Source organism: Nicotiana sylvestris, chromosome 6 (genome assembly GCF_000393655.2).
Source record: "Nicotiana sylvestris chromosome 6, ASM39365v2, whole genome shotgun sequence".
Classification (NCBI taxonomy): domain Eukaryota; kingdom Viridiplantae; phylum Streptophyta; class Magnoliopsida; order Solanales; family Solanaceae; genus Nicotiana; species Nicotiana sylvestris.
Genome location: NC_091062.1, coordinates 24,002,398 through 24,021,452, shown reverse-complemented (window position 1 = coordinate 24,021,452; position 19,055 = coordinate 24,002,398). Strand labels below are relative to the sequence as shown.

Genomic DNA, 19,055 nt, shown 5'->3' with positions numbered 1-19,055 from the left:
GTCAGTTCTGGTTATAAACGCTTGGTGTGAGCACTGCTCGAGGTCCTTGAGATCCTTAGAGAACTCTGACGCACCTAGACAATGATATTGTCTATGGAATTTGGCATTTGAGGCTATTAGAGGCTTGGGAAAATTATTTGGGCCTGCTTTAAGATCCTTATAGTGTAACTTCTTATTTTTCTTATCTACTTATGTAATTCATTCGATATTGGTCTGTAATAATTTGTTATAAACGAATATTGGGGTTGGCTAGTGAAAAGGGGAGGGTAGTCATATATGTTATCAATATCAATGGGTAAAAAACATGCTTTAGGTTTATATTTTCTGTATGTGCATTAGAATTCATGTTTAGGACCAATACATGCAAAGCATATCATGCATTAGATACCATGCTCCTAGGTTTCATGTGTACTATTTTCAACATCTCATTTTGACATCTTTTTATCACTTAGAAATCATGTTTCTAGGATAAACGACAACATTAAAAATAAGCTATTACTTATGCATATTTTAAAATCATGCTATGTATTTAGAAATCCTGCTTTCGGAATTCTGCATATAAACCATTCGGAATTCTGCATATAAACCATTCTGAACCTTATATGTGCATATTAGATACCATGTTCAGGATCTCGTTCATACTCGCTCAGTCACATCTAGTTAAACTACTGATATATGAAAAGGGTATAAAACAGTCTCCCGACTAATTATCCTATTTAAACAAATTAGTATTAACCATGTATCTTTGTAACATTTAGACAACATGCTCTTAGGCAAAAATGACTTCTGAACTTCTAATGGTTCCGGTAACCGTTGTGCACTGTCCCACGCCTAGGCAAGTCTTAGGTAATTAACTCTTATAAAAAAAACTAGAAACTGCTCCTCTGTGTTTACTACTTAATGATTGACAGGCTTAAAATCAGTAAGCTAACTGATTAGGGCCCCTGCTTCTGAGCTCATAAAATAAAACTACCTATCTTCTATGTTTTTACATTCACTTAGACATCATACCTTAGGATCTTGTTTAATAATACTGCCTGTATTTGTGTTTGAGTCGTGCTGCTTATGTGCATTATTTGTGGAGGTAAACCTGAGCCTCTAATTGCATCTTTTCTGCCTTATGTGCTAAAGTCCTATTTGTTCTTGCATGTCGCCTAGTATTTTCTCCTTTGAAACCTTAGGCAGTCTGTCTAGGACTACCTGTAGGTAGAGGCCCTGATTTCCTCCAGGACTATTAAGAAGGGATGGGTAATAGCACGCAATAGAGATCGTTGAATAACACTCAGCCTTAATAACCGCTAAGGGATGGGGAGGGTAGATATGGATATGATGACTACGCGTTAATGCCACATGTAGCCCCTCATTGAGGAGTATTTACCAGGCATTGCTTGGGGTAATCCTGTAGGCTAACCAACCTAGGACCCCTCCTTTCCCAAATTTCTCTTGTTTAAACCTTTTATGTGTACACAACTTGTTCAAATCCTTTGTCTCATTATATGAGTCATACATGTTTTATTTGCAATTATTTTTTTCAACTATTTATTTATTAATGGACTAGTTCAAAAGTATAAGTTCGGTCGGGACCCACCGTTGTGGACCGAGAGGAGTGCCTAACACCTTCCCCTCAAGATTATTTCTATCCCTTACCCTAAATCTCTGGTAATGCAAACCAATTCAAGAGTTAACCGCTCTGGGTGCCCTAATGCACCATAATCCATTAGGTGGCGACTCTTCAAATAACCAATTCCCAAAAGGAAATGAGTTATTACCCCCATGTAATGTCGAAACCCAGATTTCTCTCCATGGAGGGAAAAAGGGGGCACGACAATTAAACTTGCACGCCGGGCTAGTAAAGCCCCATTCTTGAGCGTTGATGAAGATCGGGATCGAGGTTGGCTAGGCCGATTTGTCCGAGTAAGGACCTCAGACCTGATCCCAGCCAAACACATGTCGTTCCCCGAGAAGTGGAACACAAAACGTAAGTAAAATTTCATTTTTCCCAAGATTTTATTTTTTACTCTCTTTTCCCTCTTTCTTATCGGTGTTTTGGTGGCGATGCATCTGTTGCTCGGGTCCCGAATGCGATACCTCGACTCAAGGAGTGGGTCGAGGGCATTATTGCACAAAAACCATATTCCGAACGTGCATGGCGCGAGCTCTCGAAAAGCTGGTAGGAGGCTCGTTCTCACGGTGAGATTACTCTTTTGAGTGAACAACACTTGGTTTTTCTCCTGCTGCTGAGTTCTTACTCATTTATTTTTCTTTTTTATTTGCAGGTCTTTCCAAGGATGTTTCCATGAGGCCTCCATCTGGTGACGAGGATTTACCTACCGAGTCCCTTGCTCCGAGGCAGGGTGAGGATAATAAGAGAAAAAGGCTCCTAGTTCTCCAAACTCAAAGAATAAAAAACTGAGAAGGAGGTTGGTGCGCAAATCCAAAGAAAGCACCAATGCTTGGGAGCTCCTATCGAACTCACTCCATCAACTGAGGGATAAGTCTGAAGAGGAAGAAAAAGCTTCCCAATAGGTTGCTTGCGAGCGAGACAACACCTAACTGCCTCAAACTAGGGAGGAGGGGAGAGGGGGGGAGAGGGCGATGAGGGGGAAGTGGCTGAGGCCATTTTTCCCCTAGCCAAGGAGGCCGACAAGGAGACCGCGACTAGTGTTTCTCGGGCAAAGGATAATGCCCCTAAGGATGGACTTGGGGTGATAGATCTCTCCACATCGCCTTTATTTACTGACTCCATGATCAACAAGGCCCAAACACTGAAAGGACACCCAAATGAGGGGCCCAAATGGAGACAGTACCCTTTCACAACTTTTTTGATGGTTTAGATTCTACCGCCTCGGAGGACATCACCGGGATGGGTGACTTACTGGTACAAAAGAAGAGTCCGTTAGGAACCAGTGGGCCTTCTTCATGTCTGAAACTAGCAAATTGCTTCCCAGCTCCGAGTGCAGATCCTGACCGAAAGTGGTCAATTATTATGTCTATTCTGGATGATGCCCGAGTCCTCTATGCTCCCGTGGGGGTTGCAAGTTATCTTCTATGCCTAGTGGCCGAAGAGGATCAAGCAAAGATGAACGATATGGACGCGCCCTGCCTGTTCAACAAAGACCAACATGCATTAAATTGGGTAACTTTGAATGCCTCTTGATAACTTTTATTATGTACTTAGATTAAGTCATAAAAAATTGTAACTCTTTCCTTTGTGTTTGTAGGCCTCGGTGATTCATCACGAGACTTTTCTCCAATATTGAGAAGATTTAACCCAACATGAGGCCGAGACCCAGGGCTTATTGAGAAGAAGGATGCTTGCAAACTTCTCTGTGAGCAATGTGAGCGGGAGGTCAAGAAACTCCAAGCTGAGTTAGAGGCGGTTCGAAAGGAGCATGCCAACCTGGTTGAGCAGGTAATGAGAGCTTTTGAGGTTAGTGACGATGAGTCAGATACGGTGGCTAATGATCCGAACCCAAAGGTCCAACAGAAGTTTGACTAGATCGGATAGCTCCGGGCAGAGGTGGATGCGGTAAAGGTCGAGGCCGAAGAATAGAAAAAGAACATGGACTGCCTGACCTCAAAGAAGGATACCGCCCAGGCACAACTGGCTTTGGCTGAGATCTAACTTCGAGCCATAAAGGAAAAGTCTTGGTGCAAGTTAAGAAAATCGAGGTCCCAACTAAATTTGGCCATCTCCGATCGAGAGGATCTGGCCAAGGAGCTTGAAACAGTCAAGTCGAAGGCAATAGTAATTAAAGTTGATGCCGACGAGATGGTGGCCTTTTATAAGGTTGATGCCAAGGTGGCTTAGGTTCGAGCAAAGGAAATCAGTAAGCACGCAAAGCGACAATATCGAAGAGAGGATCTCGAGGAAATTCACGCTCGAGGTTTAGATTTATCGGTTGAAATCGAGAGTGCTAAGATGCTCTAAGTTGAGGCTAAAAGGTTGGCTTATCCCGAGGATGATATTTACTCTAAGGGTTTAAGTGAGTCCAAAGGGGGAGTAGATCCCGAGGGTGACGAGGCGGCCCCCAGCGAAGACTAGGCCACTTAGGCTCTTTGTAAATGTTTTTTGTTTTTTAATTTTCATTTTACCCTTTGGTTGAGGCTATTTGGACTCAGTAAAGAATTTGCATCGAGGCCGTTTTGGCCCTTGTAAGAACTTTTTGATATGTATATAAAGCCTTTTTTCCCTTCAGCAATTTCTATGTTCTTTGATTTGTAATTTATATTTTCAAAGATTTAAATGCCTTAGCATGAAATAGTTAGGTTATGCTCGGAGTTTCGAACAAGTCTTTCCTTCAATATTATTTTGTTTTTAAGGCATCGTGGGGTTTTAGTGTGGCTGAAATTTTTTCCCCAAATACTTATACTTTCTTAGATTATAGTTTGCCGAGGGTTGCTTTTAGAACGGGTAAATATGTTTTAAGGCCTTGTTGTTTTTGTTACGGTGCTCGGACGTCTCTGAGCCGTTTTAATTTGGCCATAGCCTTTTTAAATCGGGTGTTTCCTAGTGGGCTGGTCACCCCGAGTTATCCGGGCTTGCCTAGGATAACTGTCCCCAAGTAGGGATGGCTGTAGCTTTTAAAATTTGGGGTCTTTGCCTAATAGGTCTTGTGCCCCCGAGTTCCGAAAGCCCGGACCATCCGAGTTTGTTTTCGGATGGTAGTCCTAGAGTTAGAGTGATTGCTCAAACTCGAATTAAGGTGTCCCTTGGGCTTGACACCTTTAGGGGATCGGACGTAGGAAATTGCTCGAGAAATGCAAGAAATATTTTTAAAAGGACAAGTTATTTATCCGTAAGGAAGAGACTTCTTTTTTTTCTTGTGCAAAATAGTTATACATGTGTACATGATTTGTTCCAGGGCTCGAGCAGTCTATGCGGGTACGGTTCATTTGACCATTTGGCCCTTACAATAAATCTTGTCTATCAAGATCCTTTAATTACAAAGTTTCTTTCCTTTCCAAAGTCAATATCCATGGGCAATGCCTCCCAATATTCGAGGTTGATTATAGAGAGAAGCCTCAGATACTGTTGATGCAATCTTTAACACCGGTTCATGACCGGCCTCGTATTCTAAGTTAGCATGATGCACAGTTGCCTCATTAAAAACATTGCCGGAAAACCCATTTGGGATAAAACTTGTTCAAGGGAAAAAGAGTGCAACGCCTGCTTTCAGACCTAAAAATTTGTATCGCTTCTTGTTGGTTACATGCAAGTGTTAGTTCAAAAATAAGTAAAAAAGGGAATGCATGGGGTCGTACCTTAGCAGTAGTATCACTTCAAGTGGGTTAAGGTCTAGTTATTCGGTAGTCGTTCACCGTTCATTGCCCCTAGTTTGTACAATCCTTTTTTGGGGATCTCGAGAATTTGGTATGGTCCTTCCTAGTTCGGCCCCAGCTTCCTTTCGTTCGGGTTCCGAGTTTTCAGTGTGACCTTACTTAGTACAAAGTCCCCGATATTAAAGTGACAAAAGGTTGGCCCTTCGATTGTAATATCTTTCAATCCACTGTTTTAAGGTGGCCAACTGGACGAGGGCGACTTCACGCCTTTCATCTAATAGCTCCAGGTTCGTACTCACGACCTCATCATTCGATTCTTTGTTGCATATCAGAATCTAATACTTGGTTCACCCACTTTGACTGGTATTAGAGCTTCAGCACCGTATACTAGCGAGAAAGGGGTGGCCCCGGTACTGGACTTCGAGGTTGTACGGTGTGCCCATAGGACTTCAGGTAGGATTTCTTTCCATTTTCCTTTGGCACCGGTTAACCTTTTTTTGAGGTTTTGGAGTATGGTTTTGTTGGTCGATTTTGCTTGTCCGTTCCTACTAGGGTGATAAGGTGTTGACAGGATCCTTTTGATCTTACGGTCTTCTAGAAATTTGGTCACTTTGTTGCCAATAAATTATTTCCTATTGTCGCACACGATTTCAGACGGCATTCCGAATCGACATATGATGTGGTCCCAAATGAAATCGATGACTTACTTCTCCTTGACCTTCTCGTATGCCTAGGCTTCCACACACTTAGAAAAAATAGTCAGTCATAAACTATATAAATTAAGCCTTACCAGGTGCCCATGGAAGAGGGCCAACCATGTCCATTCCCCAATTCATGAATGGCCATAGTGACAAGACCGAATGCTGCAGCTTCCCGGTTTGGTGAATCATCGGAGCATGTCTTTGGCATTCATCACATTTTAATACGAACTCCTTCGCATCTTTTTCCATGTCGATCCAGTAATAGCCAGCTCTGATTAACTTTCAAACCAATGATTTGGCGCCTGAATGATTTCCGCAGGTGCCCTCGTGGACTTCCCTTAGAACATACTCGGTATCTCATGGTCCTAGACATATTGCTAGTGGGACATTGAACGTTCTTCTAAACAAGGTTCCGTTTTCGGATAAGCTGAATCGGGCTACCTTTGTGCGCAGGATCCTTGATTCTTTTGGATAGAGGGCAGTTTTCCTGTCTTCAAATATTTTACATATTTGTTTGTCCAATCCCATGTCAAACTTGTAGAGTTTATGTCAGCGTGACCTTCTTCCACTACCGATCTCATAAGTTATACGACTGCCTCCGAGTTGATCTTGTCGTCTTTGACCGACGATCCTACATTTGCAAGGGCATCGATTTTGCTATTTTGATCCCGAGGTACGTGCTGCAAAGTCCACTCTTTGAACCGATGTAATGTTACCTGCAACTTATCTAGGTACCTTTGCATTGATTCTTCTCTAACTTTGAATGTCCCATTAACTTGGTTCAACACAAGGAGGGAGTTAGACTTAGCTCCGATCACCTCTGCCCCCAATATTTTGGCTAGTTCGAGACCTGCAATCATGGCCTCATATTCGGCCTCATTGTTAGTCAATTTCATAGTTTTAATAGATTGTCTAACTACATTGCCTGTGGGTGGCTTCAATACGATGCCAATTCCGGACCCTTTTGCGTTCGAGGCGCCGTCTGTAAAGAGGGTCCAGATTCCTAAAGACATCCCTGAGTTTACCAATAACTCTCTTTCGAACTCGGGTATTAGGGCCGGCATAAAGTCGATCATGATATCTGCCAAAATTTGAGATTTAATGGCTGTCTGTGGTCGATACTCAATATCGTACCCACTGATTTCCACGGCCCCATTTGGCCAATCGTCCCGAGGGTTCGGATTTATGCATTATATTTTGCAATGGGTAAATAGTCACAACACATATAGGATGACACTGAAAATATGGTTTCAGTTTGCTAGAGGCGCTTAACAAAGCGAGCGCCAATTTTTTTAGGTGAGGGTACATAGTTTCGTCCTCACCCAAGGTTCTGCTAAAATTGTAAATTGGAAATTGTGTACCTTGCTCTTCCCAAACTGGGACTCCACTTACCGCTATCTCCTACACTGCCAAGTGCAGGTGTAGTTGTTCGTCTACCTTCGGGGTATGAAGCAGTAGTGGGCTTGATAGTTATTGCTTGAGTTCTTCTAAGGCCTGTCGACATTCCGGGGCCCATGAGAAGTTTTTTTTCTTCTTCAGTAGTGAGAAACATTGGTGGCTCTATATTGAAGGACCTCGAGATGAATCGCTCTAGGGAGGCAATGCGCCCGATTAGCCTTTGCACAGCCTTCACGTTGTCCACCACCGTGATATCCTCGATAGCTTTGATCTTGTCGGGGTTGATCTTGATTCCCAGTTGGATACCATGAACCCAAGAAATTTTCCTGAACTGACTCTGAATGCACATTTCTCTGGATTCAGCTTCATATTGTACTTCTTCAATACGCTGAAGGGTTTCCTGCAAATGCTTTAAATGGTCCTCTGCTCATAGGGACTTAACCAACATATCGTTAATGTAAACTTCCATGGATTTCCCTATTTGTTCTTTGAACATTCGTTTACTATGCATTGATAAGTTGCATCAGCCTTTTTAAATCGAATGGCATTACATTATAGCAGTATGTTCCTCACTTAGTGATGAAGGAGGTTTTTTCATGATCATTTGGGTTTATCCATATTTGGTTGTACCTAGAATAGGCGTCGAGAATATTAGATACACTGAACTTGTGGCTAATAAGCTACATATGCTTGTGTTTAAATCCTTGGGATATGCCTTATTTAAATCCTTATAGTCTACACATATACTTAATTTGTTCACTTTTTAGGGACTACCACTACGTTTGCTAACCATTTCGAATATTTCACCTCCCGAATGGACTTTATTTTAAGGAGTTTATATACCTCATCTTTGATGAAAGCATGCTTGATCTCGGATTGGGGTCTCCTCTTCTGCTTGACCGGGTGGAATTTCGGATCCAGGCTTAGCTTGTGAGTGGTAATCTCCGGTGGAATCTTTGTCATATCAAGAAAGGACCAAGCGAAACAATTTATGTTAGCTATAGGAAATTGAATGAGTTTTTTCCCGAGATTGGGGGCTAACCCCGGTACCTTCCAATTGGGTAGATGTTCGATCAATGTGGCTTACTCCAGATCCTCGACGGTTGATTTGGTGGTGTCGGAATCATCAGGGGCAATAAAAGATCTGGGAACCCGTAATCATTGTCTTCACCAGTCCCCTATTTATCCGATTGGATCGTGGCCAATGTCGATAATTGCTATTTAGCCTCTTGCTTTATATCCAAACTCGTTCCCTTTGATGTTTCTAGTGTTGATACCGGGATCACTTCTTCGACTGCAAACATTTCCTTTGCGGCTGGTTGTTCCCATAGATTGTTTTGATCCCTCCTAGCGTTGGGAATTTTAACACTTGGTGAAGAGTCAAGGGTACTGCCCTCATGTTGTGGATCCATGGCCTCCCAAACAGGGCATCTTATAATTATATAATAATATAAAATAGTTGTACCTCATGTCTCCTTCGATCACATAAAACTTGGTTTCCTGGATGGTCCTGGCGGCATTCACCGGTAATGTTATCTCTTCCTTAGTGGTTTCATATGCCATGTTGAATCCGTTCAGAACCTGGATAGTAGGCACAATTTGATCTTGTAGGCCGAGCTGTTCTATGACCCTCGATCAAATGATGTTGGTCGAGCTACCTAGATCAATTAACATACGTTTAACTCAAGATTTATTTATGAGTACAGATACTACCAACGCACCGTTGTGGGGCTGCAGGATCCCTTCTGCACCCTCGTCGTTGAAAGGCAAGGTTCCTTCTGGTATGTAATCTCGAGTCCGCTTTTCCCTTATGATGAATACTTTTGTGTGCTATATCATTGGTCCTTGAGGAACATCGATCCCTCTGATGACCATGTTAATGACATGTTAAGGTTCTTCTTGTTCATCATGTTTATTAGAATACGTATTTTAGAAATGATTCTTGGCTCGGTCGCTCAGGAATTCTTGAAGGTGCCCGTTGTTGAATAATCGGTCTACCTCCTCCCTCAAATGTCGGCAATCCTCTATTATGTGGCCGTGAGTGCTATGATATTTGCACATCAAGTTTGGATCCCTTTAAGCTGGGTTGGATTGTAGAGGTCGAGCCATTTGGTGTCTTTGCTGCATCCGATAGTTGATACAATGGCGGCAACATCAACGTTAAAGTTATATTACGATAAGCTCGGTGCTTCCTTAGACTCGATAGGCCTGTCAAACCGTTCTTGCTCATGAGTCCCCGGTTACTTTGACCTCGGTCACTTCTTCTTTCGCTTCACATAAAATTCTGCTCGGATCTACTGCTTCTTCGATCTCTATTATAAGGATGATACTGATCCTTTTCAACTTTGGTTCATAGTCGATATCTCTCTTGACTTTGTCGATGGGTCTAACAGGATAAACTTACCCCGAAGGAGCCCCGAGTTGGTCATTTTTTACTTTGATTTTTGATTGATATCGGTTATGTACATCGGCCCAAGTGATAGCCGGATCGTGGCATCGAGGTAAGTGTTTGGTCTAACCTTAGCTTGAGGGATTAGGAGTTGTGTCTTATTTGCTACATGCTAATTGTGGAGTACGACGTATAGGCATGGTGACGAGTATCTATACGTTGGTGTCAAGCATGCCCGTGAGTCTTGTATTGTAACTGTTATGAGTCCGTTGTGGTTTATTGCGCTTCATATGTTATTATCACCATTGTTCCCTTGCTGGGATGTTTGTTTGATATTAATGATCCCTTGCCGGGATGTTTGTTTTGATAGTATTGTTCCCTTGCCGGGAGGTTCGTTTTGATAGTATTATTCTCTTGCCGGGATGTTGTTAGAATATCATTGTTCCCTTGCCGGGAAGTTGTTATATTACTCGTGTTCCCTTGCCGGGATTCCTTGTGATTTTGTATTTGGCTTGTAAATGGGAGCGGGTGGTACGCCTATCACAAGATATGATGAAATGGGAGCGAGTGGTACGCCTACCATGAGATATAATAAAATGGGAGCGGGTGGTATGCCTACCACAAGATAAAATAAAATGGGAGCGGGTGGTATGCCTACCACAAGATATAATGAAATGGGAGCGGGTGGTACACCTACAACAAGATATAATGAAATGGGAGCGGGTGGTATGCCTACCACAAGATAAATGAAATGGGAGCGGGTGGCATGCCTGTCACGAGATAAATGAAATAGGAGCGGGTGGTACGCCTACCATGAGATACAGGAACTGGGATCGGGTTTCACGCCTGCAACGAGATGTGAAAAGAAAGTGAAATCTGCCTTTGTTTTCCTTACTCTTGTTAGTGGTTGATTTTGATTCCTTTATAATTCTCTTGATATTTTGTTTTACCTGTTATTACCCGAAATATGTTTCCCCTTCCCAGCTTTAATTTGTTTGTTCCAGTTTATTTTTTCGCTGTATATACATATAATTGCACAAGTTTATCTGGAGTCTGGTCCTAGCCTCGTCAATACCTTGCCGGGGTTAGGCCAGGCACTTACCAGCACATAGGGTCGGTTGTGTTGATGCTACACTCTGCACTTATGTGCAGATACCGGAGCAGCACTGGGTCAGCAGCAGTAGCTTGGGAGCCAGCCTTCAGTCCACCAAGATTTTGAGGTAGTCTTGCAGGCGTTCGCAGGACCGACATCTCTTCTATCAGTTATTTTGTTCTGTTATCATTGTATCCGAGATAGACAGCGTTCCTTTTTTCAAACGTTTGTATGTAGTAATCATAGATAGTCCGTGAATGTTGTGACACCAGTTTCTGGGTAGAGGCATATGTTAATTTCTGTATTATTTTGGCTTATTTTGTTTAAGTCTTCCACTTAATCTCATATTCCGCTGTTATTTAAATGCTTATCACATGTTAATGCAAGTTGTTAAAAGGATTAAAACAAAGGAGTAAAGAATTTTCTAAATTTCGTGGCTTGCCTAACTTCAACGAGTAGGCGCCATCACGACTCCCGAGGGTAAGAAATTCGGGTCGTGATATTTTCTTTTAACAATAGTAATATAGTACAATATCTTGAAATACCTTATTATATTAATATGTGGTACACTATTTTTTTTATTTTTCTCTTTATGCATGTGTGTTATGTAATAGTAGTATAGTCATATAGTTGTCAGAAATTAACTAGTAAAACTGTACACCATGTTGGTATAGTTATATGCCATATTGGTATCATATGGTAGTTGAACATTGTTTTGGTTGTTTTAGCTGCATCTTAAGTGAATTCTATTATGAAATTATTTATATGAACATGAGTTGCAATGCTGGAATTTTTGTATGCCGATGAACATAAATTATGTGTATTATGTAATAGTTTTTATAGTTATAGGCAATTGTTGGAACAACCCCATACAACTATATACCTTCTTAGTATACAAAATGAGCAAGTTGTTTTGCGAATATTTAGCTTGCAATACGACATGTAATTTTCTCATACTTTTATTGCGTCTTTTAATGTTTTGGTACAGTAGTATAGTCGCAGATAGTTGTAGCAATATTCTAGAGAAATCACATGCTCTGTTGGTATACATATATACCATATTGGTATCACATGGTACTAGAAGTCTTTTTTGCTACTTATACTTTTGTTGCATGTTTCAATATTTTATTGTCATTTTTATTCTAACTAGTATATATGGAGATTTGGTTGTCGTAGATTATGTTTTCTTGCTCTATAACTGGTTGTATTACTGCTAATGGTAGAGTGTGCACCGATATTTATAGGGAAGTAGATCAAGGTTTGTATGGCAATCACGTGTTGATTCTTAGAATCTGATTATGTAAATTATGGTGCTCAGCAGCAATCAATGTGATATTCAGTGAATTAGATCAAGTGACAACTAATATTATTTTAGTTTAATAATTGAATTTCATAAATGAGAAAGAAAAAAAAACATAAGGTATATTGTACAAGTTATGTTAAAAAAAGGTGAACAAATATTTACTATATCAGTTATTTTTTCTTATTGTATAAAAATAGAATAATAAAAAATAGTGAAAACGGTAAATGAAATTAGATTATGAAGAGAAAAAGAATAAAAAAAAAAAGAAGTTAAATGAAATTAGAAAAGGAAAAAAGAAAAAAATAAGAAGAAAACGAGAAAAAAGAAAAGGAGAAAGAAAAAAAAAGCATAGAAATAAAAAAAGAATTGGAGAATAAAGAAAAAATTTCTAACAAAAACTATTATGGGTAGGAAATGTAATTAGTTTATGGGTAGAAAAATAAATGAGTAGACAACGGTAAATAGTTTTGCTTTTGTGGGTAACTGTGTGAAAACCCCTAATAATAATGAACACTTTAACAAATTTATATAATAGTAATGATGTGGTTTTTCAAAATAGCAGGTTAGTAAATAATTTGAAATTTACGTGCGTACGTGTCCAAAAACTTGCGAGTTAAAGATAAAAAATTTCAGAATTGACTGGAACTTGTTCAAGATTTTCTTAGTGTGTGTATAATTATGATTACATAAGAGAGTGAAACATTAATATGGCATAACCTAGTAAGGCTTATGATTAATTTGTCTGAGCTCTGACTCTGTGCCAACAATTATGCAAAGTCTGCAGCCTGGATTTGTGCATGTGTTAAACATAATTAGAATTTCGTATAGTTTTCACAATATCAGAAACAGGGCAAAAACATATTCAAGGAACGTAAATCTAACTCTAAAAAGATTATTACTTCAGCTCAAAGATTATTTATTCAGAAGTAAAATACTACAGTAGGACTTTTCGGTGATTGAGTTTTTAGAGTACCTTTTATTCATTAATATTGTCTGGAAAAGAAATCAGCTAAATTGAGGATATCTTAGTCTGGAAATAAAGCTGATAAATGTTTAGTATTTGAAGGTTTTCATGCACTTAAGGGTGAAATTAAAAAATAGCCAGATTTATAAGTGGTAATTAAAAAATAGCCACAGTTTCAGAAGTAATCGAAATTTAGTCACTTTTTATATAAAGATAAATCTGAATGAAAATACTATCCAAAATCCGAAAAATATTCCAGCACAATATACTGGAACTCACTATAATATACTGGACCAACATAATATACTGGTCCAGCATAATATGCTGGAAGTTCATACACAAGTGCTTCAATCTCCAATATATTATGCAGAAACTTTTCGTGTGTTGGAGTTTCAGTATAATATGCTGGAAGTTCATTCACAGGTGCACCAATCTCCAGTATATTATGCTGGAACTTTCCGTGTTGCAGTAAAATAATGGCTAATTTTTAATGACTTTGTAAACACTGTTATCTTTTAATTACCAGTTCGAAAACTGATTAGACCGTGCTATTTTCACTCCACTTAATGATCTCAAAATGGTTTTGCCAATCATGTGGGCCTAAATGGGCCTTTTGGGCCGAGAAAACGAACTGATCTTCTTAGTATGGGCTACTCGTTTCTACTCACAATGGCAGAATTGGGCTTGGACCGTGCTCATCGTACTTATCAACTTCGTTATTTTCGTAAAAATTGCACGAGGCGCTCTATTTGGTCGCCCTCATTTAACCTGTATTCATTTTTTTCAAAATTTTTAACTTGTACTCACTTTTTAAATAACTTCAGCCCCATTTTTCCTCCTCATCCTCCTCCTCCTCCTTCTTCTTCTTCTTCTTTCTTCTTCTTAGCCAAAACCTGATACCAGCCGTGAATGCAAATCCAGTTCCGTTGCTTCCTTTGTTTTGATAACTGGTGCGTATTGTCAAAATTGGAAATGTCGGATTCTTGAGCAGCCACTAACTGAGCAAATAGCAGCATCTAATGTAGGTTTTGAAGTGTAGGCTACAAGATGAGTGTTTCTACTACATGATGTGTGAGTAAAAATTTTCCGACGGCTAAATTTACAAATGAACTAAATAACTTAACAAAAACTTCAACTCTAGAGCTGAAGTTCGTCAGTTACAAAAACAAAAACTTCAGCTCTAGAGCTGAAGTTCGCCAGTTACAAAAACAAAAACTTCAGCTCTAGAGCTGAAGTTCGCCAGTTACAAAACAAAAATTTCAGCTCTAGAGCTTAACTTCAGGCCCGACTACTAGAATGCTGAAGTTTTGCGTGATTGCCTTTGCTACTTCAGCCCCGTATGCTGAAATTATGCGAAAAAGCGGGTACGCTTGTAAATTTTTTTGCATAGCGGGCACAAGTTAAAACGTGACAGAAAAAACGAGTACAGATGCAAATACCCCGTTATTTTCATGTACTCATCAAACGGCAGCCCTTTCGGAGGTTCCTTAGGGACCGATCACTCTATGTAGATTGTATGAATTATTATGTACTCAAATAAAAAAAAATGGATTTGGATTAAAATTTGATCGATCGAATACAAAGTGCTCATTATTTGTGTGTTTGGGTTGAAGAAAAAAATATTTTCTAAAGAAACAAGTCATTTTCTGACGACCAAATATTATTTTTCTTGTCGTATTAAAAAGTAGAAAGATGACTTACTTCGCTTATGTTTTTTCCCCATTAGTCCATTGGAAATAGTTTCTAAAGTTTAAAGAGTATCGGATAGTGAAAAAATGTTTCTTCTAGAACATATTTTCCGAGAAAGATATTTTTCATACCAAACACACCTATACCAAATATATTATTAATAAACAAATGCGGACCATGTCAAGTGTCAAAACGTTTGAGTCATTTACTAGTATTTTCACTCTTTAGTTTTTGTTCCACATGATTTTTTACGGAGTACTAGTTAAACAACTTATTTGAAAACTTTCCTGAAAGAGTCTTTTCGTGCACTAAAAATTAATTTCGGCCAAGGGTAATTCAAGCCATCTGTTTCCGTGTAATAAAACATATTATAGTCTACTTAGAAGCCGCCTATAAAAAGATGAGGAAGGACAAGTTCAAATTTTTTGAATTGAATGCTCAGATTATATCACGACAACTTCAAAATGGGATAATAAAAAGAATATTAGGTTAATAAGCACCGAAATTATTCAACATTTTACGCTCACAGATTGTACGAGTATCAATGCGGACCATTTTGTAACACATACCATTGTTATATTCAACGTTTTACGCTCACAGAAATTCAAACTCCATAGCGCACTGAGTCTTGGCGCACAGTTATTGGTCATCCCATCCATTAAATATTAACGGCAAACGATCGGTTTCTGTCTCTCTCTCCTTCCTCTTATTTAGGTGTTTGACTAAGCTTATAAGCTATTATATTTTTTGATTTATTTATGTGTTTGGTAAATATCTAAAGTATTTATAAGTCGAATTCTTATCAAATAAAATCAGCCATAAGTCATAAGTTGGTCACCCCCAACTTATGGCTTTTTCAGCTTATAAACACTTTTAGTTTGACCAAGATTTTTACTAATTTATCTTTAATAGTAATTTTTAATTCACAAAATATTTTTCCCAAAATAAATTTTCTAACTTTCTATTCATTCCATATTAATTGTTCATCCTTTTCTTTACAAAGAAACTAGTTAATTTATAATATTTCCTAAAGTTATTAAGGATGTTTTAGTCATTTTAATAAAAGAACAACTTATTAGCACTTTTCTACCAAGCACATCAACAACTTATTATTAGTTTCCGTACTTAAAAATATTTTTCATCACTTCAAGATTATCAGCTATTTACAATCAGCTAATCCGAACGGGCTCTTAATCTGATCTGGTTAATGTGACCTTAAGTAATTCTTAACCATATACTCCTTCCGTTTCAATTTATGTGAACCCATTTGACTGGGCACGAAGTTTAAGAAAAGAGAGAAGACTTTTGATCTTGTGGTGTAAAATGAGGCACATATATTTTGTGTGGCTATAAATCATTGTGTAAAGGTAAATTGTTTCCAAATAAGGAAATGGGTCATTCTTTTTGGCACGGACTAAAAAGGAAATAGATTCACATAAATTGAAACGGAGGGAGTATAACTTATGATGCAAGCAAAATGGGAGTTACTTTACGAATAATTAACTATATTGTGAAAGAGCACTTAGGGGAATAGTTAGAGATAGATATAGTTAAATTTAAGTCGATGAGTGCAAAGAACTATCATGCGCACTATTTCTCCGTGATAGTGAATGTAAACTCAATATAAATGTATATCTTTCTAAATTTTTTTTAGCTATAGTGTATAAATGTGTATATAGTTCGAGTTAAAACCAACCGATATGTTAGGTGTTGTCCTGATTTTCTTCCCATAAATGGTTATTCTATTCAGTGGCGAATTTACGTTTTGAGGTATGGGTGTTGAGTCTTTCTAGTCCCTGTGAACATTTTTTCTTAATGTATTAAAGAGGGCCTCTCTAACCGATGAAAAGTGGTGGGCGTTCACTAACGGCCATTCCTGACTCGGTTCCGATAACGCAATTCCGGGAGGAGTCGGTAGTTGGGCACTTGATCTCTTCGGACGTGGAGAATGTGTGACACTGGGTTGGGGTTTGGTGAACCAACTGGTGACTCCTCTAGTTGAAGTATCGGGCCCCTTTTTCTGCTTTGGCAAAAAATACATATATAATACTTTTAAAAAAATTAAATAATTGACCATGAACACCGACTATGATCGTGTTAGACCACCCTAAATCTACACTAAAATCCGTGAAACACTCACGACCTATAAATTATGGATCCGCCATTGATCCTAATTCTTGAAGGAGGGACAACATATTTACCATAATTGATTTTTCCTTTTACGAAAAGGAAAATATAATTCTTCCATGTTTACCTAGTCCTTTTTCTTGGAGTAAAATGTTTTAGGTTTCTATAAATTGAGGATCATTTATTCTCATTCAATAACATCCACAATGTAGCCATATTTTGAGAGTATTATTTAGGGAGAGAATTTGGGGACAAGTGTTATAAGCCTACCACTTGTGTTTGCCTCTTTGTGAGGTTCTTCTCTCGATATTTTGTACGATCTTTTATATAATGGATTGCTAATCTCCACCTGTGGACGTATGTCAATTGACTGAACCACATTAAATGTTTATGTCTCTTTTGATATATTTCTTTTTTGTTATTTGATTTATCGTCGTTCAAAATTTGTTTTGTTAGTTTTCGCATGACATCCGACTAGATCCTAACAAGATGTACCTAGATATACCCGTCTTTGAGAATACATAGTCATGCTCCTTTTACAATTAATGATTTTTCCAACTGCATACTGTTCAACCTCTCCCACCCAAAACAAATAAAATACAACAGATGTAAAAAGCAAAAAAGCAAGAAAAAGTCCAGCCATATTGAATAACAATGGCCCATTTTCTCTAGTTGCAAATTGCAAGCTAGCTAGTATATAAAATGGTGTACTAAATGAAGTTTTATACCATCTCAATTCCCTAAAAAATGACTTCCTCAAAAATAATCTCTTCTCTATTTTTCCTTTTATATATTGCAATTCTTGCACAAACAGTGATTTCCACTGATCCACTCTTCCATTTCTGTTCAAAATCTGGAAACTTCACAGCCAATAGTTACTATGCAAAAAACTTGAAAAATGTCTTAGGTGATCTTTACTTAAAAACACCCCCAACAGGGTTCTCAACTAGCTCAGTCGGTCAAACTCCCGATCAAATTTATGGACTTTCTCTATGTCGCGGCGATGTTTCAAGCACAAATTGCAAGTCCTGTGTAGTAGATGCAAGTGAAGAACTTGGTAAACTTTGTCCTTACGATAAAGAAGCCATAATATGGTACGATAATTGCCTTCTAAAATACTCCTACAATGATTTTCTAGGAAAAATTGATAATACGTACAAGTTTTACATGTGGAATGTTCGTGTTGTTAGTAAGCCAGAATCTTTTAATGCAAAGACTAAAGAATTATTGGGAAGTTTGGTTGAAAAAGCTTATAAAAAGCAGAATTTATATGCAAATGGAGAGATGGAGTTAATTGGAGATCAGTATGAGAAATTGTATGGATTGGTTCAATGCACAAGAGATCTTTCTAGTGAAGACTGTAAACAATGTCTTGAGGGTATTATTACTGAAATTTCAAGTTGTTGTGACGGAAAAGAAGGTGGAAGAGTTGTTGGAGGGAGCTGTAATTTTAGATATGAAATTTACCCTTTTGTTAATACTCAGTAGAAGATGTCATAATATAAATCAAGATATGGTCACAAATTGATATTGTAATGTGCTACCTATGAAGGATCCAGTATATATATATATATATATATATATATATATATATATATATATATATATATATATATATATATATATATATATATATAGTTTTAAGTTTATAAATCTTATTTTAATAAATTTAAAGATTTTATGTTCAAATTTACACCAAAAATAAAATAATTTGACTTACCTACTTTAGTTTCAATCGTTTCACATAAAGTAGGACGGCGGGAATAACATTTATATTACTCCTAGAACTTATAATGACAGAAATTCAGCCGCCATCGCACTGCGAACATTTATTGGTCAACTAGTTCATTATTAAATTCTAAAGGCAAAGGATCTCTCTCTAGTTTTAATTTCGATTCTTTTATCTGATCTAATTCTTAACCACGTATAACTTACTTATGATGTAATCAAAATGGGAATTACTTTACGAATAATTCATGATAATGCGAAGAGCATTTTGGGAGAAATTAATAGGTAGTCTTAGAGGAATTATGATATTAGCTATTTCTTTGCGATATTGAATGCAGATTTATTATAATATAATGTATATATTTCTCAAAATTTTCAAC

At 38.2% G+C, this 19,055-nt stretch overlaps 1 protein-coding gene across 1 annotated transcript; it reads left to right on the top strand.

Annotated features, from left to right (window-relative positions):
• Window positions 1–17,683: 17,683 nt before the first annotated feature.
• On the top strand, window positions 17,684–18,502 carry LOC104235541 (antimicrobial ginkbilobin-2-like protein). Its single transcript, XM_009789329.2, has one exon. It carries the CDS (start codon window positions 17,695–17,697, stop codon window positions 18,433–18,435), a length of 741 nt encoding a protein of 246 aa, XP_009787631.1. The 5' UTR covers window positions 17,684–17,694; the 3' UTR covers window positions 18,436–18,502.
• Window positions 18,503–19,055: the final 553 nt, after the last annotated feature.

Excerpts from the sequence above, each read along its gene's own strand:
- LOC104235541 (XM_009789329.2), top strand. The coding sequence starts at position 17,695 with ATGACTTCCTCAAAAATAATCTCTTCTCTATTTTTCCTTTTATATATT.